The 23,381-nt window shown below is 42.9% G+C and overlaps 1 protein-coding gene across 1 annotated transcript; it reads right to left on the bottom strand.

The window, feature by feature from the left end:
• Positions 1-958: 958 nt before the first annotated feature.
• On the bottom strand, positions 959-10,537 carry eomesb (eomesodermin homolog b). Its single transcript, XM_078539053.1, has 6 exons — positions 9,776-10,537; positions 5,832-5,986; positions 3,263-3,384; positions 3,003-3,161; positions 2,847-2,908; positions 959-2,762 (listed from the first exon to the last, which is right to left on the bottom strand). Exons 1-6 carry the CDS (start codon positions 10,516-10,518, stop codon positions 2,033-2,035), a joined length of 1,971 nt encoding a protein of 656 aa, XP_078395179.1. The 5' UTR covers positions 10,519-10,537; the 3' UTR covers positions 959-2,032.
• Positions 10,538-23,381: the final 12,844 nt, after the last annotated feature.

Raw genomic sequence — 23,381 nt, 5'->3', positions numbered from 1 at the left:
TAACATCCCACTCACTCACTTGCTATTTACTTCCTCCTTCAGTCTTATTGTTCCTTCCGATCCCCCACCAGGCGGCGCTTGGAGTTAACCGCCCCCACCACCCCAACCCCCCCACCCCCGTCCTTTGCATTCGTATATTATCGTGTTTATCCAGCGTAATCAAACACAATTTCAACACATGCACACAAAAAAAGGATAAAGTTGATGGGCGCGGACCAAATTCAGAAGGAATCAGAGTCTTTCAATATCGTAAAAGCTGCACACAGGAATAAGGCAAAACATTACCCTCCCGCCAACATTTTTTGCTGATACTATTCGTCTGGCTTAACACTATTGCAAATCGGAACGCGGTTCATAAACATTTGATTTAACTAGAAATGTTCTGGAAGGGTATAAACCGAAACAGCAAATAATACGATACTGCTACATCATACTACTCCAACACAAACTGAGAAGTTTTTTCCACAACTGCGAGACTGTTGAAAGTATAACTAAGCGACAGAGATTTCGCGCTAGTGAAACCGGATGGAGAAAACTCTACTGAGCTTGCTTTTCGTGGGCACAATAGAATGCAGCAGCTAGATATTTTAGATAATATTGTTTGATTAAAACAAAAAAAAAACAACCATCAGTCTCGCCTATCCGCCTCCTGAGCTACCATCTCAATGTAGTATCAATTGAGGAAAACGATCAACATTTCGAGTTATCCAGATAATGGATCCTGATTGCTTTTCTCTTTGTGTAAACTGCCAGAATTAACCTTCACCCATCAAAAAGTAGACGGACTTACAGTACTTTTTATTCTGAATTCTCTCGAACATCAAAAATATTCCAGGAGCTTCTCATTTCTTGTTCTCTGATTTCCCGCTTTAGCATGTATCATTTGGAAATAATCCGCGATCGAATCATTCTTCCAGGAGCCTGTCTATGAATGCATTGCCAATGATGGGATTTCATTGCATTGCGTTTTTACCAATTCTTCTGAATCTGGTTATTTTCTTTTGTAACAAAAAAACACATGAGGACAAGCTATTTTTTAAAAATGAAGCCCTGGTTCGTTTCCTTAAAACACGTAGCGAAGCACATTTCAAGACTATTTTAGACTGCTGGTGTGAAGAGGTTGTTTGTGGGGATGTTTAGAATGATTCTGAATTCAACAGATATACACAGGACAATTGCATGTTGTAAAAATGTTTGTTCACGGCAAGTGTTTCTTTGAGCCTCGGTGCGTATATGCTGATACTTCAAAACACGTCATTAGTTTAAGAAGCATTTAATTTATGTGAGATTTTAATTTCCAAAATTACAATCAAATGGCCACCTGAAGCCTGATAAACACATAACTAATTTGCCAGCTAATTTGCATAACTAGTTTGAAGTATTTCACTATTCTAATCCTGTAAACGTGAATGACAAAAAATGGTCAGAACTCTAAGTGCATTAGCTATGCATTTATCAAGACTCCACAAATACATTAGCTCCTTCCTCACAGCATCCTTTGGAAAGTTGAAATTTGCAGTCTGATCCAGTCACATTTTATTGCTTTTGAAAAATTTAATGCTTGAAAATGTCGTTTTTGCTTAATCTGTACATGTTGATGGAATTGGAAAGGACTGGCTTTTATTCATTAAACTAACACTGTCATTTTCTTTTACACCATACTGCACCCATTCTACAGTAGACTATACAGAACAGGAATTGTACATAATTGTATTGTCAAATAAATAAAACCACATATGGTAAAAGTCAATCTTGTATTTAAGCCCCTCCCCCCCAAGAAATTCCTTCTAAAATTAATACTATATATTTTGGGACATCACATTGAGGACAGGCTTAGCTAGAATATCTCCATCTTGTTGCTTACAGCATCAGAAAGCTTTGGCACCTTCTTAAAAATTTGATTGCACTAGTAGACTGTACAAGATCAGTTCTTAAGGTGGAAGGAAATTTCAGTCTTTTTGGCACTCATTAGACCATCGACACTTGGCGAATGGATTGGATATATACAGGCGAACTTCACAGGAATACTTTTTTAAGGGCTGGTGTAGAAAGTATAATAGCCCATCGCTTTTGCACCATCCTTGCTATACTCTTTAGAAGTAATTGTCTCACATTTGATTGTTGGGGAGCTTTCACTGCTTGAGTTGCCAGCTGAGACCCTTCTTCTCTTGTAGGCATTTTCATAGAGTCCAGAGTCTGAGTCCATGGATTTGATGGATGGAGGGGTTTCAATCCAAGGCGAGTTGGCTTCTTCCCTTGACTTTTCCTCACTGGACAACACTTGATCTTCTGGGAATGCTGATGGGCTTGTTCTGGAGGACCATGTTAGTCCAGAGGCTAGCTTTCTCTGGTACTGGGAACTCCTGGATCCCCAGCCAAATGCTGGGTCGGGATAGTAGCTCAGAGAATGAGCAGATTGGATGGGTAGAGGTTTGAGACCATAGGGCAGCAAGGCATTGGCAGCATAATCTGCATCGTAAGAGGTAAAGTCCAACCTGTTGGTGCCAGGCTGTTGTACAGAGGTGACGAACCACCTCTGGGGAGGGTTGCTGGACTCCTCGGTCTGTTGGGGGGACAAGATGCCACTTGTTTGGGGCACTGCTCGTTCACCATTGTAGAACCGGGCTGATGGCATGCTGTTGGCAAACTGATCCTGGAAGAAAGGCTGAACGGTGTAACGGGCCCCAGGCACTATCTGATGGGATCGGGGTGAGTCCGTGGGAGAAGGGGTCAATCGGTCATTCTCTGGTGCAGTGAACATACTGAGGAATTCAAAAGGAAATAGAACATTGACCAACTGACCATGAAATAGATTCAAAGTTATTACACTAAAAACATAAACTTACGAATCATAGTTGTCTCTGAAACCTTTGGCAAAGGGATTGTGATCAATCTTGAGCTGTGTAATCTAATAAATAAATAGGAAAAATATTGTAAAATTTATCAGTTGCCAACAGTTGGATTTGCTTTAACAATTCAAATCTGCATTAAACTGCACTTACGTCAGTGTTCTGGTAGGCAGTCACGGCAATGAACTGCGATTCTGGGAACGTATATGTTTGTGTTTTTGTAGAATCACTTATATCCTCCACACCATCTTCATTCACCTCCACTATATGAAGGCGTGGTTGGTATTTGTGCAAGGACTGCAATACCACCATCTGCAAGAATGAAAAACACATAACTGTTACTCACGCTCCACAAAGGGTTAGCGTCAGTCTAACACATCAGAGATAGGTGTAGTTCGCCTTCACTGCCTCACCTGAGTGTTGTTATTGGTTGCACCCTTGTTGTTAGTCAGTTTAAGTTTCCCAAAAGAAATCTCTTGTCTCATCCAGTGAGCTCCAGTGTTTGGAGACTCAGGATGGACATAAGATCTGTTACCTGGAAGAAATAAAGTGGAAGACGACATTGTGAAAAACAAGTTAGTGACAATGGGATACCTTAGATGCCTTTCTGAATTAAGTTTTTATGTTAATTTCAGTGTGAAAATTGAACACCTATGCCACATTTTGAGTAACCAGTCCTATTGAGATTAACAAGGACACTGGATCTTTAAATACTGAATTTTAATTTTATCTACATGTCAGCTTACGATATGAACGAAACTAGTTTACATTATTCAGATAAAAATTGATTAGAGAACACAAAAGCAAAAACTTGTGGACGCTGGGATTCTGAAATTAAAAAAGAAAATGCTGGAAATGCTCAGCAGGTCTGGCAACATCCGTGGAGAGAGAAAAAGAGTTAACGTTTCAGGTCTGTGACCTTTCATTATAGCTTGTTGGAGAGCATACCTTTATCCAACCCTAACTTTACCGCATTCTCCAGCCCCACATCCTAAATTAATCCTTTCATATTCAACCTGCCACATGCTCAAGGATCCAATTTTCACTGGTCTGCATTTGAACATCTTAGTGTAGATGAAGAGTTATGAACCTAATCAAGAGTGAGTGTTCTTTATTCACGCATGTTACTATGCAAGCAGCCTATAAAACAATCCTGTATTCCCATTACTGACCTTTCCACAAAAACAAGGACTGATATTTAAATCTGGCTGCAGTCACTCTCACTTATCCACAAGCTCATTATATTTCTGTAGAAAGTATGAAGCTGCAATGTTTAGTTATACCATAAAAGGGGAAAAAACACTGAACGTTAAAGATGCAGTATCTGAATAGCATTATTTGGAAATCAACGTTTGCTTTGGACACCAACTCATCAAGCATGTGCACTGCATTTGCACAGAATTGCACATTTTCTAAATAGTGTAACTATCACATTAGATGCCAGTTGTACAGGGACTTCACATTGGAAAGATGCACTGTTCAGACTTTTGAAATAAGTTAATGTTATGGAATATGCTTTCTCAAAGTATAGATTAAGTATGACGTGTGCAGTCAATGCATAACACATTTAAAAGCTGCATCAGTCCAATGTGTATGCTTTAAGGCAAGGAAGTAGATATCCTCAACAGACGTCTGAAACTGTTTGCAAAATAAAATCCAGGGGTGATCCTGGAATGAGATAACAAGGTCATGACTGGTGACTTTGAAGCCTTATTGATTTAATTGCAAACTTGTTCATTTGATTGGACCATTTGTATTATTGGCACCATCCTCATGAGTGCCAGTCTACTGATCCAACTCCAAATAGTCCTAGTGTGATGATATGCAGTATTCCTGTTTCAATTACCGAGGTATCAATGTCAGGTCATTTTCATGGTGATGAAATTAAATCTTCTTTTGTGTATTTTAACACACAACATTAAAAACATGAAATTCAGAACCTCGACCAATAGGAAACTTTAAATACAGTCAGAAAGTCACTGGCGATTTCTATATGAGGGCTGGTCCTCAGATTCTCTGATAATAGTAAGCCTTTCTTTCACTCCATGCCTTCAGCATTGCCACAAACACTTCTTCATGTAAACCAAAATCAAATTTGATTGGTTAATCCCAACTGTGAAGCACTGTGGGGCATTTTACTACAATAAAGGTGTTATATAATTGCAAAATACTGTGGATGCTGGAAATCTGAAATAAAACAGAAACTGCTGGAAAAAACTCAGCGGGTCTGGAAGCATTTGTGGAGAGAGGGGGTTCAGAAGATGAGTCACATTGGAAATGTTAACTCTGTTTCTCCCTCCACTGATGCTGCCAGACCTGCCGAGGTTTTCCTGCATTTTCTATATATTTGCAAGTTGTTTTAACAGATGAGAAAGGGTCAGGGTCACTTCAGTTGAAGATCTAGGAGTAGAATAGGTGTCATGGGGAAAATGGCATCATTCTATGCTGGAAATTCTGATTTCGAATCAGCTTATACACAACAGCCCTGGCCTGCACAGGAGCAGCATCTTGTTTATATGCAGTCGATTAGGAAGATAAGGATATTAAGAAAAAGTGTTGTTTGTTCGAAGCATATTGACAACTGTTGAGTGATCCCAGCAGTTCCTGCCCTTGTTTTAAGTGCAGGCTTGGCCAGGGGGAGTGTGCTAATTTCATATAAATATTAATATCTTCAAAATATCACTGGCTATACCAAAACCGTCAGGGAGAAACATAGAGATTACCAAAGGGTGACCTACAACAGAATTTTTCCCCAGCAAATTGTTATCGGGCATTCCTAACATTTAACAAATTACGGAACAAAGTGATGGTTGGGAGAAATTAATGCCTAAGAATAATGAAAGTGCAACTTCATGCGGCTTTGACTGGGACCCTGTCTTGCCATGAAACAGAGGAACGGTGGCACAGTTACATACACAAACAGGACTGCAGCTTATAGCTCGCGAAAATGAGATGCTGCTCAATCTGAACGGTCATACGCACCTTGAATGTTGTTGTCAGCTTTTCCGCAAGTCACCCATTTTCCTCCCTGAAATCGCCAGTGATTGGGATCGGACAGCACGACCTCCACAAACACGTTGTAATGAGCGGTCGGGTTTAGAGCAGAAATGTTGAAACTCAGGAAGGGGAACATGCGCCTGGAGGGGGGGAAAAATAAGCAACAAAACTATACAAATATTGTAACAGTAATATTGTAAATATTGCAATGTATACAAAACGGCAGAAACGCGATAGTCGAATTGGCACGAAATATTAAATAAAAACCGAAAATACTAGAAATACGCAGCAGGTGTAGCAGCTAAAATAAAGTTCTGGTGAAATGTCACAGATCTGAAACCTGAGCTCTGTTCCTCTCCCCACAGATGTTGTCTGATCTGCTGAGTATTTTCAGCACTTTCTGTTTGTATTAGATTTCAGGCTTCTGCAGTTTTTCGCTTCTGATGCAGCAAGAAATATTCTTCGCGGAGCATCTCAAAGATAAGGCACTGAGGGGGAAATACATTCACCCGTGAGCACAACCTGCAGAGTCAGATCGGTAAATCCCCGGAACTTTGGAGAACACACACGCAGTAAAAGGCTTTTTCAGTAATTGTTTTAGTAACTCATAGAATCGCACTTCTGATCGTATAGGCGCCAGAAACTGTGACTTTGAACTTTCAACATCTACAGAGCATCAAACGTATTTTTTTTTAGCGCAAGTTACTTTGAAATGAAACTGTGACATGCGCGGGGAGGAGGTATAATTCCAAAACAAGGTCTGATAAAAGTTTCTGCACTTTCCTTCTTTCCTTTCACGAGCAGAAGAAGAGAATGGTTTCCTAAGGGACAGCATCGGAAGCCGCAGCCTGGCGCACAGACTGACCGGTATGTTATAGCGGTCCTGGGGAGAGGGCCGCCATCAAACCTGGCCTCAGGCTCACAGAGCGGTCCCTCTGTCCGCCTCAGCTCCCTGGGTTCGACAGGACTTCAGGTCGATGGCAGTATTTGTGGAGCTGGGGCTGAACGAGTCTCCCAGTGCCAATGATCCCGGGGAATCTTTGCAATAACGGGATGGGTAAACAATTCAACTTCAAACTAAAGCCCATGTGTAACGCCAAATAAATGTCTTCTGAGCTTGCAAACCGAAATGTTAACTGTGAATTTTTAAAGCCAGGGTATCTTACACAATCCATCAGTTTATTGCATAAAGTTCATACCCCACTCTGACACCTTAGCATCTAATTATTTTCTTGGGGTAGAAAGCGAATTGTTATTTGAAATACGACACTTGAAACTAGATTAGGTTGATGATTTTATTTATGGTTGATATTCACAGTAACAAACAGTACAGATCTATTATTAAATAAGGAGCATAGGTTTAATTGATATGCACTTATCCGGGCGGTTGACACTTATAAAGCGTTAATGGAAGTGAAGAAACCTCACTGAAGCGAATAAATAATTCAAACATATTGATTCATCCAAAAAAAATGTGAACGGGTTGCGATATCAATCATTAAGAAGGGGCAATCGGAAGAGGGTCGATTATTGCTGATGTCAATTTGATGCAGGGGCAACAGCAGGGTATCAGCCCCAATGTAGACGATGCTATATTGTAACAGGTGAAATGGACCTCCCTTCCAACATAAAACCAAGATCCCTTTGGTAGCCTCGACAAGATGTGCCGGGGTTTCAAGGACAGCACTTGGCTGATTTGTAGAGAAAAGTCACTGAACCCAGAAGTGGGATTCAAACAGGAGAACGAATCATGGGAGAAGCGATAGAATTTACTGATTTAGAATTGGCCGTTTGAAAAGTGATCATTAAAGGAGTGGGTTTGACGAAATTTTACTTACTTTATCAAATGTTCCGAACCACATTGGCAGAAAGCGACTGTGCCAGTAAGTTCAGATCAGTCTGTAATTAATCACTGGTCAAATATGAAGGGCGAGTGATGGGAGTTAAAATGAATCTTTTACGGCAGCCAGGTATAGTATGGAACCTCAAAGAGCTGTTAGCCCAAGAGTAGCCAGGGAATATAGTTATCATTATTAAACGTCCTCACTGAGGAAATAAATAATTACACGAGTAAAAGATGATATAATTTTCTTCCCTGCACGAACGAAACTAAAACTGGATCCAGACTTTTAGATGTGTAAAACAGGAAAAAAGACACAACTTCAAGCTTTGTTTCCGTGAGAACCAGTAAAGGTGTGATCTTCAAAATTACGATTTCCTGATCAATAATATGGGTGGGGGGGTGAAACTTTACAGGCGACTAGAAAGGAAGAGAAACGCGCGCATCGAGAAACAACACGGAATATTTCATGGAGAAGCTCTTGTCAGGGCCTCTTTGAAGTTGCCCCGATAGCTAGCACAGTTAATTTTCGCGTGAAGGGTCATCGGCCTGAATACTGAACTCTGTTTCTCTCTCCACAGATGCTGCCTGTCCTGCTGCGGAAATTTCCTGCATTTTCAGCTCTTATTTCAGTTTTCCAGCCCCCGTGGTATTTTGTTTTTGAATTTCCGGAGGCCATTCTGTTTCAAGGGTCGCCGGTAAATAGCGTCCCTGTCTGTGAACCTGATCGCAATTTAACCTCATTCATGGGCTTGTGGAAAATAATTCGAGCTGGACAAGGTGAATAATTCTGCAACCACACCCAATCTGCGAGTTGCTCAGAGTCCCAGAGTGCAAAAGGGCTAAAGAGCTAGTGACACACATTAAAACCCAAACCTAACAGTTATATGGCTTTAAAATACCATTCCAGATTGCACTTTACACCCAGCTCCATTGGCAGCCGGAAGACTAGAATTTGCATCTTCATGTCTAAAAATCATCAGGACAGGAAATTCAGAAGATGTAACTGAATGTGGGATTCATGGGGAACTATAGTCGTGTCCAGTGTCAGAGAATGACTGCAAAATCCCAGGTCAGAATTCATCTGTACCTTTAGTCTCAGCGCCTTTATAAATAAGGCTATAGGGGTTTATTAACCATATGAATCGAGATTCAGACGGCGAATCTTGGCTGTTTAAAGCAACCAGCTTTCTGTTCTTTTAAGACAGAAGATGTCTGGTGCAGGTCCCCTTGTTCTGAGACTCGCAGTCTTTTATGCCTGACACCTTCCTTAATGATACTTGATACATGGAATATGTCCGACATCCCCTCATCTCCTTGTGCTCTGAAATAACTTGGGGGTGCAGGCTTCAAGGAAGACTCCACATCCAGGAAGAAGAAGCGTTGTTGGCATGTAGGGACCGTCACCATACAAACCTGCACGTTTACACTCGATTCGGGGTTATTTTTATTCACGAATAATCTCCAGGTGGCAGGAATCCGCCTCATGTGGTATTCGGAAACTCAGGAGGACCCTTGCGCACCTTGTTCTCCGTTGTTTTATTACAGGTGGACACTCAGGAGTTGTGTCGTGGATCAGTGCCAAGGCTCGAGGTCACACACGCTGGATTTCAGGTGTGTAGGTCCGCACAGGTCCCTCTATATTACAGGTCAACGCTCACATCCTGGGAGTCGGCAGTCCCTTATGTCTCCAAACATAGAATTAGAATTAAAATGAAACCTAAACATTACACCTTCCCTTGTTATCTTGGATATATGGAACATGGCTGACATCCCTGTGTTATTAAGGACTTGTGACACATATCTCATCTCCCGTGTACTGAAACTTGTAGCGCCATTATTGACACAGCTCCAAATCTGTACCAGGTGCATGTTACGAAAAAGTGTAAGAGAGAACCCTAACATGTGAGCATCTTTAAAGAATGTATTAGTTACACCACCGCTATTTCAGAGATCTCCTGGCATTCAGAATTATTACCTTGTAAGATTCAAACTTCCGAATGTTAACTACACAAAAGTGCTCGTCATATGATCTCGGCAAAGCCAACCACAGGGCGATTGCAATTTAAAAACAAGACTGGAGCCATACCTGCCCTGTTTGGTGATTATCATCTCGGTCTGGTGCCGGTGAAATTTCAGCCAAAGTGCTCGATTGCAGAGGTAGACCTGTGCCCGGGTCGGATGTGGGATGCTCGGTTGGAATTGGGGATAGAGCGGTCCATTCTGGTAACCATGTCCATACTGGGAGCGCCCTGATCCGGGGTAAGTTGGATAAGCCGAAGGGGCTAAAGCCTGGGCTCCGGCCGGAGTTAAGATGGGATTGTAAGCGCTGTTGCTCAGCACGGAATGAGGACTCAGGTACCTGCTCGCACCGTTCACGGGGAACGCCGAGGGGTGCTGAGCCGGGTAAGGCAGGAGGGCGCCTGGGTTGCCCGCGACTTGCTGCTGAGGCTGCGGCTGATGGTGGCTGGGGCTCAGGTTCTGCGGGGCGACGGGCGACAGGAAATACCTCTCGGCTCCGAGGCTGTCCAAACTGTAGCGAACTTCTGCCAAGTCCTCGTCTGCCGCCGCCGGGGAGCTTTTACCCCGATCGACCGCCGCCGCCCCTTTGGAAGCGGTGAAACTGTGGCTCTCGTTTTCGGTGAGCATGGTGGCGCCGGTGAACTTCTTGTGGATGTCACTGGTCTCCTGGATGGCGTCGCCTCGCTCGCTGTCCGCAAAGTCGAGCTGTGAGGATGCCGGGCTCTGGCTTTCTGGAGAGGAGGACAAGCTGTAGAAAGTCTTGGGCAGGCTTGCACTGGAAGGGAAGCATCGTTCTGCTAACTGCATCATTGAGCCCAACCCCCCTGGACTCAGCAAACCCCCACCTAGACAGAGGAAAAAAAAGTGTCAAGCAGATAGATATAAAAAAAGAGAAACCACAAGCCAGCAGCCAGTCTTTTAATGCAACTGAGTTGAATTCTTGCACCCGCTTTGCCACCTCCCTTGGCCCCGCAGCGTGCTCCCTTTCTCACCCGCCCCCAACCCCCTGACCCCCCCACTCTGCAGCCCCTCCTTCATATTATCATCCAGCAATCCCTTTTAAACAGCAACCACTGGGCGGGGCCACAGCCCTGTGGCCCCCGCCCACTCGGAGTTACCATTGGCTGAGAGGCTCCAGGGGCGGGGTCAAGGGTGGAGTCAGGCACCCCCGTCTCTCCACTCTGATTGGTCCTATATTAATCTAATCAGACATGAGGAGGGAGGGATTTATTAACACATAAACAAACAGACAAATTGGGATTTTTTTCTCTCTCTCAAGCAAATGCAACGAGGAAGCGACCAGCTGGGGAAAAATAAAGCCTCCACCAATTCATTTACACCTTATCCCCAACTATTTAATGATTACAAGAAACAGGAGAGCTCCTGCATTCGGCTATGAAATCAAATCTGAGAATCGAGTTCTTGTATCTAAATCTCATACCACCCCACCCCCGTCCCTAAGAACTCTGCACATTTATCCAAAAGCAAAATACTGCGGACGCTGGAATTTGATAAAAAGCAGAAAATGCTAGAAATACTCAGCAAGCCTGGCAGCATAAGAAACAAGAGTTAACGCTTTAGGTCTGTGACCTTCCATCATACTGCATATTTACCCCCTTGCACAGATTGCTGCATTTTACACATTGCCTTCTGAATTGGAAGTAATCTTGAGTCTTTAGCTCCAGTAATTCTGGGCATTTCACCGTGGAATATTTGAAAAGTAACCACTTTGAAGATTGCTGCAGTCCTGTTGTAGATCTATTTCACATTCATTCAGAAGGTTAACTTGATGCATAACGTGATTTTGTTTGGCATTGTTGTTTATTTATATAAAGGTGCCAGACTTTATTTTTCACGTTGTATATTCGAGGCAGACAACTCCATCAGTCGCTTTGCATATTGAATGTTTAATCAGCCGGCCACAAACAAGCAGACTTTTACCAAACAGAACACACGTGTCTTACCAGCAATGGTCGGTCCCTTTTTCTCTTCAACATTTCCAGGTATTAAACCATTAAGTGAGTCAGAACACTGGCTCACTGAAATGCAACAGAATTTTAAATCCCCCCCCCCCCCCCCAAACAAATACATTTTTTTTACCGTTAACTGGATGAAATTTTCTTGTAAATCAGGTGACAATTTAATGTGTTTTGTGGAGGATTCATAGACGGTTGAATTCCATTAGCGACCCGAAACAATCGCGTCGGAAACTTCACGCCTGCGGTTTTCTTCGTTCTCCCCAATGTACCACTATTTATTTTAGCTTTTGTTTGCAGTCCATATAAGCTATTGCCACCCTCCCCATAACAACAAGTTGAATACCCAGTACACATGGACATTTCATTGTGTTTCACGGTCGTTCATTTCACAGCCAACGAAACTTTTCACATTAAGGTCATTTTCCTTCCTGATATTTCTTCCTAATCCCGGAGGTGTTGCTAACGTTCTGCAGAATTACTCTAATTATTTTGTAAGGGCAGATTATACTGTCCATATTTAACCCTTGCTGTCGCGGAACTCCTGCTGAATATGATTGCGATCGCAGGAAATGGCTTTCGATTCAAACCCCTCTCCATCCCTTTATTGCTTTTAATCTGGCGCCGGCACCTAACAGATGGCGTTGGATTTTCTTCAGGAATAAATCTTAATTTTTCAATTCGAGTGTTTCAGAATAGTACTTTTTTTTACATTCAGGTCTTGAGACGATTAGAAACAAATGCACAGCAATATGAACCAGAAGTTATTGCGCCGAATGCATTTGATGCAATTGTCCCAGAGAAAGAAACTCCTTATTCCCACCGGGTCCCCGTTTCTATGTAGGATAAAAACGGCCAATTATTTTTCTGTCTGAGGGAGTCTGTGATGTGCAGAAGAGTGACAGCTCGGCGCGGAGAGACAACATCATTAAAACAGCTATTAAACACACTGAATATTCGTCTATCAGAACCCCTAACATCAGGCTTCTACCTGCGAAGTGTAAAAAAACCCGCAAACACATCCCAGATCACAGTGAGATAGATCAACTTTTGATCTATGAAGTGGTGAAGATCCTTTTGTTGCACAACCGCTTTCTAAAGACGTTGCTGGGTAGTTTATATGAAGCATATTGAGACGTTTCCACACGTTAAGCACGCTGTACAATTCATGTCGTTGCAGTAAGAATTAATTTTAAACTACTCAAAAGATCAGGCATCTTTTCGCCTGTGTCGGAACTGAGCTGCTACTTCGAGCATATTTAACAGAGGAGGGACAGTAGCAGGCCATTCCTTTCAATGCACTGTTCCTCCATTGTGCGAGCCATGTCAGCTAGTTTGTTTAAAAATCCCAATTCACTGTTTTTTCTCTATATGTTTTAATACTCATACTTCCCAAGAAATTATCTTATCTTCTAAATACCTCAATTAACTCTGCATCTACTGCCGCCTACGGCAGTTTGTCCCAATTCTTGCGTAAAGAAGTTTCTGTAGCACTGGCAGGATGGACCGAAAGGCCTCCTTCGTTCCTCGAACATTCGATTTGCTCGAATTCTAAGATCATGACCTGGAATTCTTTTTTGCTTTTGTTCTGCAACCACAACTTGGGCGGATGGACGTGTAAATCCGAGCTTCTAGCTAAGTTATGGTGGGGAAATGAAAGCATTTGAAAGCTGGACATTCCCATATAATCTTCTGTTCTGAACCCCCCACCAGAGAGAAGCGTATTTTACACTGAAACAGGAACAGACCCAAGCCCTGCTCCGCTATTCGGCTAGATGATGACTGATTAGCTCCTTCACTCCATTTATCTACCTTTGCTCCAATTCCCTTTGTTACCCTTATCCAAAAATCTATCGATCTTAGTTCTGAAAATCCAGCAGACTCTACAGTCTTTTGGGGAAGCCATTTCCAAATTTCCACCACCCCAGTGATTCCTGATCTCACTCCAAAATGATTTAGGTTTAATTTTATTGTTATGTTCCTTGTTCTGGACCTCTTGCACTACCCTCCCCCGCCCCCAGGAAATCATTTCTTGTGGTCTAATCGATCAAATCGTTTAACGTTGTAAACTCCTTGATTAGATCATAACTCAATCTTTTAAACTCAAGGGTACAAGCCTTCATTTTGTAACCTGTCCTCGCAATTCAACTTTTAAGACAAAATAAAAACAGAATTACCTGGAAAAACTCAGCAAGTCTGGCAGCATCAGCGGAGAAGAAATCAGTCAACGTTTCGAGCCCTCATGGCCCTTCAACTTTTAAACTCTGGTTTAATTCGGGTGGATCTGTACTGTACCGCCTCATCACCCGCAAGCTCAATACATCTTTCCTGAGAATATAACTAACACAGCCTAAATTTCCTCAAATATTCATTTTATACCCATGGTAGAAGCCGCTTGGGCTTAGAGATACATGTACAGCAACAGCACCTTGCATTTATATAGCATTTATGTAGAAAAATATCCCGATGTGCTTCACAGAGACATAATAAAAACAATGGTACCAAACCAGTTTGGGAGATATTCGAAGGTGGTAACTTAAGTCTTCAGTTCTGTTGAAGGGTCATTCGGACTCGAAACTGTGTTCCTCTCCGCAGATGCTGCCTGACCTGCTGAGTTTTTCCAAGTATTTTTGTTTTTGTTTTGGATTTCCAGCATCCGCAGTTTTTTGCTTTTATCTTAGTGGTAACTTAAGCCTTGGGCAAAGAAGTGGATTTTAAAGAAGGCCTCAAAATCTCTTAAATAACAGGCTGTTGTTAATGGAGGCGAGGGAGATGAAGAGGTGGAAAGATTTCAGAAGAGAATTCTAGGGTATGGAGTCTAGGTGGCTGAAGGTGTAGCAACAAGGCGTGAAGTGGGGGGATGGGGGGGCGGGGTGATGGGGGTGGTGAGTGGAGGGGGTTGGGGATGGCCTGTCACAACAGGTCAGGGGAATGGTGGGGGGCGGGGAGCGGGTGAGCATGGTCCGGAGAAGTTAATAGAGGTCCATCTGAATTCAATCCCAATATTCTATTCATTACAGTTTTTTTAATATACTGAATATCTGTGAATTTCTCACTTTACCAATCTCTACTTATCTCCATAACTCTGACATGATCATTTTCTTCTCCACTGTAAAGAATGAGGCCAAATAGCTTTTGAGTAATTCCAGCTGGTCCCTCTTAGTAATCATTGACATACATTCATTTGTCTTTAAAAGGCCCAATTCTTCCTTTATCACTTTTTCTTTATGCACTTACAAAAACCTTTCCAACTGCATTTGGTAACCATCTGCAATGTTTTTTTTATATGTCACCTTTATCCTCATTATTATTTTTTAAACTTTAATAGTTTTTTAAATTTTCTTGTTTATCGCCATCTTTATTCCTGCCACAATTTTTCACCCTCACACAAGCCTTTTTTTTTGTTTAATACAGATCCTAATCACCCCCATAAGCCGTAGGTGCATCATTCAGAAATGCTTCTTTTACCTTTCATGGTATATATTTGTTTTAACAACTGCTTGTACAAATTCCACTATTCCAGTGCCCTCTAATAATTGCCGCAATCAATTATTTCAATTAGTCACTCACTGTGTTTGCTGATTCCAAGTTAGTTTTGTTTGAATTAATATATGGTAACATTTCAGATATTATGTTGTTCACAAGCTACTTTGCTATCCCAAGAATGAATAAACAAAATCACAACATGTCATGTAAAGAACATGCATGCTGTATACTATGAATGCGACGTAGATTAACATATTGCAACTAAAGAAAAACTGCATTTATCTGAAAAGGAAAAATGTGTATATGCAATTCAAAATAGTCAAATATCACTGCATTATTGAACCAGGCATTGTTCTGATAAATATAATACATGGCCGTGGAATTGTTTTCCTCTATCAACCTTAATACAGTGCAACTTTAAAATTAAATCATTTTATAAAAGAGATATTATCTACATGTAAATAATTTTGAATTTATTGTTGAAATAGTTGGAAATTCCCTAAAAATTGCATTCAAAGGAAATTTAGGACATTCTAGGATGAAATGTCATTGTAATAGATTTCAAAGATTATAACTTTTGTTTGCTTGAAAACAAAATGATGGAAATGGCCATTTTGATTTCTGATTTCTGACTCATCTGCCAATATAAATTTACCAGAGCACACAGTCTTGAAATATGTGATTGATTCCTAAGACTGCAGTTTCCTCTGAGGTAATGTAAAAATATCAGCCTTAACAGTGGGCCTATAATAATGTTCCTTTGATGTTTTTCAAGTTGTGATCAAAACGGATGCCAAACAGTTTCTTCATACAATACAGAGTGTGCAAAATTCAGATACATCAAGGTAAAAAAAATAGTTTTCGTATCAGGCTACAGAGACACTGATTGCTGTTATAAAGAATTTTGAGCATCTTTTGATAAAAGATAAGGCTTCTAACTGTGCAGAGGAAGAAAAAGTATAGTAATTCATTATAGAAAAAGTGTCACAATTGGACAAAAGAGCACAAAGTTAAATATGAAAGTACTGTAAATGACAACACTGAATATACACTTATTTATTCACGAGATGTGAGCGTCACTGACAAGGCCAGCTATAGCCCATCACTAACTGCCTTTGAGAAGGTGGTGGTGAATCAGCTTCTTGAACGGCTACAGTCTATGTGGTTAAGTACACTTACATCATTCTTAGGTAGAATTCATTTGTATGTGCAGCATCATTTTCATTAATTATTTCACTGCTGCTATGCAGGCTTGAAGTCCGAATTCCAAAATGTAGGAATGGTTGCTCAAACTGAGGCAACTGTGAAGGAAATATTTAAAGACCTCATATGCACCAACAGTTCTAAGTTCAGACAGATCTGTGGGCCTTGGGAGTAGATGTAGTGCAGTAGTGGAGCAGTCAATTTTCAGTCAATCTACAGCAGTTCTATGTCATCATGTAGCCCAACAAAAATTATAATAGTCACCTCATTGGAATGCAATGGCCCCAGTGACTCCAGCATGTTTACGCAGGTACATTACAGAGGCAAATAGCAGGCCTTCTGTATTCCACACAGTTCATTCGCTTGCTACACAATCACCCATCAGTGTTACCCCATCAGCTATGGGACAAGTTACAGCCAGTAGTTTCTGCTTTGGGTACAATTGCAAAATTGGGTTTTTCTTTTCGAATTTCTGCTCAAGGTCATTTGCATATGGACAAACACAAAATCTGCCATGAATCAGCAATTGAGCAGCATTTAAAATGTACTTTTTGAAACATATTTCCTTTAATGTATTTTCTTTGACACATTTCAGAGCGATAACTTGGTGCAGTTTGATAAATACAGCTGAAAATGGATATGTCACAAAATGTAAGCATTTAAATCAGAACGCCTATCCACCACTCCAATTTTAAATTACTGAAAATGATTTACAGAAAATATACAGAGCAATTTGATCATTATTTGGTGTACTAGAAGACAGTTTCTTAATAAATTAAGAAAAATACATTCAATAGCTTTTAGAATATGCTTATTTTTGTCCTTGTATCCAAAAGATTTTTAGAGTCTCCTTGAAGGCCTGCAAATAAATGTAATTAGTGGACAATGACAATGCTGATTACTTTAAGTTTGGGGCGTGGCCAGTTTTGTGTGTGAGCCTGGATTTTAGCATGATGTTTTTAAACTAATGTAACATCATGGAAACTTGATTTGCGCTGGATTTATTTGAGCTTAAAATTCCTCGATCTTTTTTGTGTGTTTTTTTGGGTCCTTATAAACTATCACCCCATTTCCAACCTCCCCTTACCTTCCAAGCTCCTTGAACATGCCCCAGTTATGCCTGTCTCTTTATGGAGTATGTGGAACATTCCTTGTTCCAGTCCTACTCAGGCCCTCTCCCACAACTCTTTCTCCAGTACATCGATAACTGCTTCGGTGCCGCTTCATGCTCTCGTCTGGACCTGGAAAAATTTATTTATTTTGCTTCCAATTTCCACACCTCCGTCATTTTCACGTGGTCCATCACTGACACTTCCCTTCCCTTCCTTGACCTCTCTGTCTCAATTTCTGGTGATAGACTGTCCATCAATATTCATTACTAGCCTACCGATTCCCACAGCTACCTCAACTACAGTTCCTCACACCCTGCTTCCTGAAAGGAATCCATCCCATTCTCTCAGTTCCTTCGCCTCTGTCGCATCTGTTCTGATGATGCCACTTTCCAAAACAGTTCCTCTGACTGGTCTTCCTTCTTCCTTAACCGAGGTTTTCCACTCATGGTGGTTGACAGGGCCCTCAACCGTGTCTGGCCCATCTCCTGCGCATCCGCCCTCACACCTTCCTCTCCCTCCCAGAACCATGATAGGGTCCCCCTTGTCCTCACTTATCACCCCACCAGCCTCCACATTCAAAGGATCATCCTCTGCCATTTCTGCCAACTCCAGCAGGATGCCACCACCAAACACATCTTCCCTTCACCCCCCCGGTGGCATTCCACAGGGATCATTCCCTTCGGGACACCCTGGTCCACTCCTCCATCACTCCCTACACCTCAACCCCCTCCCACGGCACCTTCCCATGCAACCGAAGAAGGTGCAACACCTGCCCCTTTACTTCCTCTCTCCTCACCGTCCAAGGGCCCAAACACACCTTTCAATTTAGTTTACTGAATTTGCTGCTCCCAATGCAGTCTCCTCTACATTGGAGAGACCAAACGCAGATTGGGTGACCGCCTTGCGGAACACCTTCGGTCTGTCCGCAAGCATGACCCAGACCTCCCTGTCGCTTGCCATTTCAACACTCCACCCTGCTCTCATGCCCACATGTCCGTCCTTGGCCTGCTGCAATGTTCCATCGAAGCTCAACGCAAACTGGAGGAACAGCACCTCATCTTCCGACTAGGCATTTTACAGCCTTCCGGACTTAATTACAGCCTTCCGGACTTAATATTGAGTTCAACAATTTCAGATCATGAGCTCTCTCCTTCATCTCCACCCCCTTTCCAATTCCCCTTTTTCCAATAACTTATAATTTAAGAAAAATATAAATTTTTCTTTTCCCACCTATTTTAAAATGTATTTCGATCTATTGTTAGCCCATTTCGATCCTTTCCCCCCACCCCGCCCCCACTAGGGCTATCTGCCACTAGCTTGTCCTGCTTGCTACCCTTAATGCCCCCATTAGCACATTCCTTAGATAATATCACCACCGTCAACACCCCTTTGTCCTTTTGTCTATGACATCTTTGGCAATCTCTTCTTTGCCTCTACCTATCACTGGCTCCCTACCCGGTTCTACCTGTCCTACCCCCCTCTAGCAGCTTATATTTGATCTCATTTCTCTATTTCCTTTGTTCTGGTGAAGAGTCATACGGATTCGAAATGTCAACTGTATTCCTCTCCGCAGATGCTGTCAGGCCTCCTGAGTTTTTCCAGGTATTTTTGTTTTTGTTTCAGATTTCCAGCATCCGCAGCATTTTGCTTTTATCCTTGAACATGCTGTTGCCTCTCTATTCTGTGCCCATCTTTCCTGGAAATTCATGTTTAAATGCCCCTGCCACCAGTACCAAAATGGCTCTTGTCAAATCCTATGTGACTGTCACAAAGGTAACTCTCCCTTCTCATCCTTCTTGACCTGTCTGCAGCCCTATGGTTGACCAGAACATCCTCCAACACCTCTCCCCTGTCATCCAGCTGGGTGGGACTGCCTAACTTGCTTCCTCACTTATCTATCTAATCATAGCCAATGTATCACCAGCAATGTCTTCTCTTTTCACTCCTGCAGCACGCCTCTGGTGTCCCTAAGGTTTCTATCCTTGACCCCTCTTATTTCTAAATGACAAATTACCGTCATCATCCAAGTACACAATGCTAATTTTCACAAATACACTGATGACATGTAATTCTACCTCACCACCACCTCGCTTGACTCCTCCACTGTGTATAAATTGTCATACTGCTTCTCTGTATCCAGTACAGGATGAACAGAAGTTTCTTCCAATTAAATACTGGGAAGATGGAATATATTGTCTTTGGTGCCCACAAGAAACTCTGTTCCCTAGCTATTGACTCTATCCCTCTACCAAGCAACTACCTGAGGCTGAACCAAACAGTTTGCAACGTTTGGATAATTTTGACTTTGAGGTGAGTTTCCAACACGTATTAATGTCAGCACTATTTCTGCACTGTAAAATCGCTGGGCTTTGCATACCCCAGCCTCAGATCACCTTCTGCTGAAACCCTCATCTGTGCTTTTGTTACCTCGGGACTCGACTATACTAGCACACTCCTGGTTAGTCTCCCAAATTTTACCCTCCATAGGCTTGAGATGATCCAGATCTAGGCATCTCGTTCTGAATCGCATCAAGTCCTGTACACCCATTAGCCCTCTGCTCACTCATCTACATTGGCTCCCAGTTAAGCAATGCCTCAATTTTATAATTCTCACCCTTATGTTCAGATCTCTCCAGGGCCTCGCCACCCACCTCCCCCACCCCAACCCCACCCCCATCTCTGTAATCTCCTCCATCCCACAGTCCTTTAAGATACTTGCACTAATCTAATTCTGGTCTCTTGATCAATCCTGCTTTTAATTTTCCTACCATTGGTAGGCTTGCCTTCAGCTAACTTGGCTTTATACACTGGAATTCCCTCTGTAAACCTCTTCACCTGTCTTTCTTCCTTTAAGCAGCTCCTTAAAGCCTTCGACCAAGATATTGGCTATTTGTTCTAATCTTGCCTCATGTGGCCTGGTGTCGAATTTTGCTTTATAATGCTCTGTGAAGTGCCTTGGGGACATTTTATTGCATTAAAGGTGCTATATAAATACAGGTTGTCATTGTGTTATGCTGATTTCGTAAGAATTTCTCTAAAAAAAACCAACGCATGCTGGTGGTGACATAAGATAGTGGCGGAGGCAGGTCAGGTTGTGGAGGTCAAGGTGAAGGTAGGCAGTCTTGGGGGTGGATGCTGTCGCGGTCAATTACAACCTCTAACTGGTGGAAACTAGGCAGGTAATGTTAATTGTATGATAACTGGGAGTTTAAGTTTCAGGTGGTGGGGCTTTAATTGAGGATTCACCTGTGCTCATATATATATAGGAGCAGTCTGAAATTGTGGTTGCTTAATTGGAGGTGCATGATATGAAATGGCTGTCTCTGTAAATAAAATCTTGTAAGTATGCAAAAACTTGGCTTCTATCCTTCGCCACCTGGCTATCTGAGTTGCAACAGGTAGGCAGTTAAAATTGACTGGATGACTTAACCAATGTCCTGCCCACATCTTTAATTTTAACCTTTTTGAAAGGTTTGGATTGAGTGGACACAGAAAGAATGTTTCCTTTTGTGGGGAAGAGCAGAACTAGAGGTCATCACTATAAGATAGTCACCAAGAAATTCAATAAGGGATTCAGAAGAAACTTCTTCACCCAAAGAGGGATGAGAATGTGGAACTCAGAACCACCAGGAGTGGTTGAAGTGAGTAATATAGATGTATTTAAGGGGAAGCTAAATAAGCATATGAGGCAAACAGAATAGATGGTTTCAATGGTAGATTTAGATGATGGAAGATGGGAGGAGGCTCAAGTGCTGCATCAACATCGGCATGGACAGGGTGAGATGAATGGCCCGATGCTGTGCTGTACATCCCATGTAATCCTCTGTAAAACCTGTACTGCTGAGCGGATGACAAAGGCAGCTGCCTGAAATCTCTGGGGACTGTTTTTAAACACACAGATCAGGGTCCAGTGTTGTCAATGGGCCCTGAATGAAGGTGGGAAACATCTACCTGTGTGTTAGCTGCCCAAATTTCCACAGTTCAGCAGCTGCCTTCCACTCACTTCTTGTCCGTTCTGTGTGAGAGTTAAGTCAGCAGCATGTCAATGAAGCCAAGTGATTGAAATTGTCATGCTCTCAATCGGGTGTTGGTTGGCAAGAATCTTAATAAATCCTGTGGTTCAGGGCAGAATTTAACGTAATTGATGTAGGTTCAGCCCACTGGTTGTAGAACCAGTAGGAAATACACATTGTTTTTGAGGGGCAGGCCGACCAGATGACGTGTCTGTCAGGCACCTAAATGGCCAGTGTAGGGCTTTCCCCAGGATTCAGGACCTCAGTGATTGAAATCCTGCCCCACCACCACCACCACCACCTCTCCCAGCCCCCGCCCCTGCCGAGAGATACTGGCCAATCAGAGGCCAGCAGTTCTCCACTATTCCCCAGCTATTCATAATATATATCAATGATTTGGATGAGGGAACCAAATGTAATATTTCCAAGTTTTGCTGATAACACAAAACTAGGTAGAAATGTGAGTGGTGAGGAGGATGTTAAGAGGCTTCAAGGCAATTTAGACAAGTAGAGTGAGTGGGCAAATACATGGCAGATGCAGTATAATGTGGATAAGTGTGAAGTTATCCACTTTGGCAGGAAAAACAGAATGGCAGAGTACTATTTAAATGGTGATAGATTGGGAAATATTGATGTACAAATTGATGATGTACAAAATGTTGATGTACAAATACTTACCTGGCAGGGGAGAGACCATGATCATGGTTCTGCCAAGGCAAGGTCGGGAAGCAAAGGCTATAACCAATCGAAACCCATACCATGGGGTATCTAACACCGTCCAAGTCATGGTGAAGGACAGCGAAAGAGGATCACCTATGGATCGGGCCTTCTTCGCCAGGAGGATCCTGTTGAAGGCGTGCGGTTTTGAAGCTCCGGAGATCTTCACCCTGCAGGACTTCCCCAGCGCTGGATTCTTCGACATGACGTTCAAGCGGGTGGCAGACTGCGTCCAGCTCCTGAGGGTGTTCGAGGAGAAGAGAGACCTGCCAGAGATGAAGATCCTGACGGCGGAGCCGCTCTTTGCTCTGCCATTGCAACGGGACCGGGTGGTGACGATGCATCTGTACAACCCCTTCGTCCCTGTCGCCGACGTGGTCACCTTCCTCACCAGGTACTTCGATAAGGTGGGGAGCGGCACCGAGATTCGAGACGACTTGGGGATCTGGACAGGCAAACGCCAGTTTAAGGTCACGCTAAAGACCGACGGTAAGGGAGCCATTTTCCACCCTCCTTCCAGATTCGCTATCGGGGGAAACCGTGGCTACCTGGTCTACACTGGGCAACCCAAGCATTGTCGCTCATGCAGCAAGGCTGGTCATGTGGCGGCCAACTGCAGCGCCTCCCTCTGCAAGATCTGCAAACAGGAAGGGCACCAGACAAAAGACTGCAAACAGGCTAAGTGCTGCAACCTGTGTGGCGAGGCAGGTCACCTCTACAGGACCTGCCCCAAACGCTGCCGTACTTACGCACAGGCAGCCAAAGCCAACGAGGGGGAAGCAGAAGAAATGCTTCATGTCACTCCAACCACCAAGGCCCCCAGGGAGCTCAACGGGACAAAGGAGGACACAGAGAGAGACAAGGTGGAGGAAGAGATTGAGGCAACAGAGAGCCAATCAACAGCACTACCCCCTGAACCTCCCAGTCCTCAGGAGAGCGAATCAATGGAGGAGGAGGCAGCAGTGGAAAAGCAGCAGGGGGAGTGGCAGATGGTGAGGAGAGCCAAAAGGAAGAAGGAGCAAAGAAGAAGCAAAGCCACTTCCCAGACAAGTGGCAAGAGGCGTCTCCCATCCGACATGGATGACAAAGGCAGCAGCTCTTCGGATGAAGAAGTGCCAGGGCGGCACCGACAGAAGAAGCGGCAAAGCTCCAGGGCGTTGGAGGAC

Source organism: Cetorhinus maximus, chromosome 3 (assembly GCF_964194155.1).
Source record: "Cetorhinus maximus chromosome 3, sCetMax3.hap1.1, whole genome shotgun sequence".
NCBI lineage: Eukaryota > Metazoa > Chordata > Chondrichthyes > Lamniformes > Cetorhinidae > Cetorhinus > Cetorhinus maximus.
This window is presented reverse-complemented; position numbering and strand designations above follow the sequence as displayed.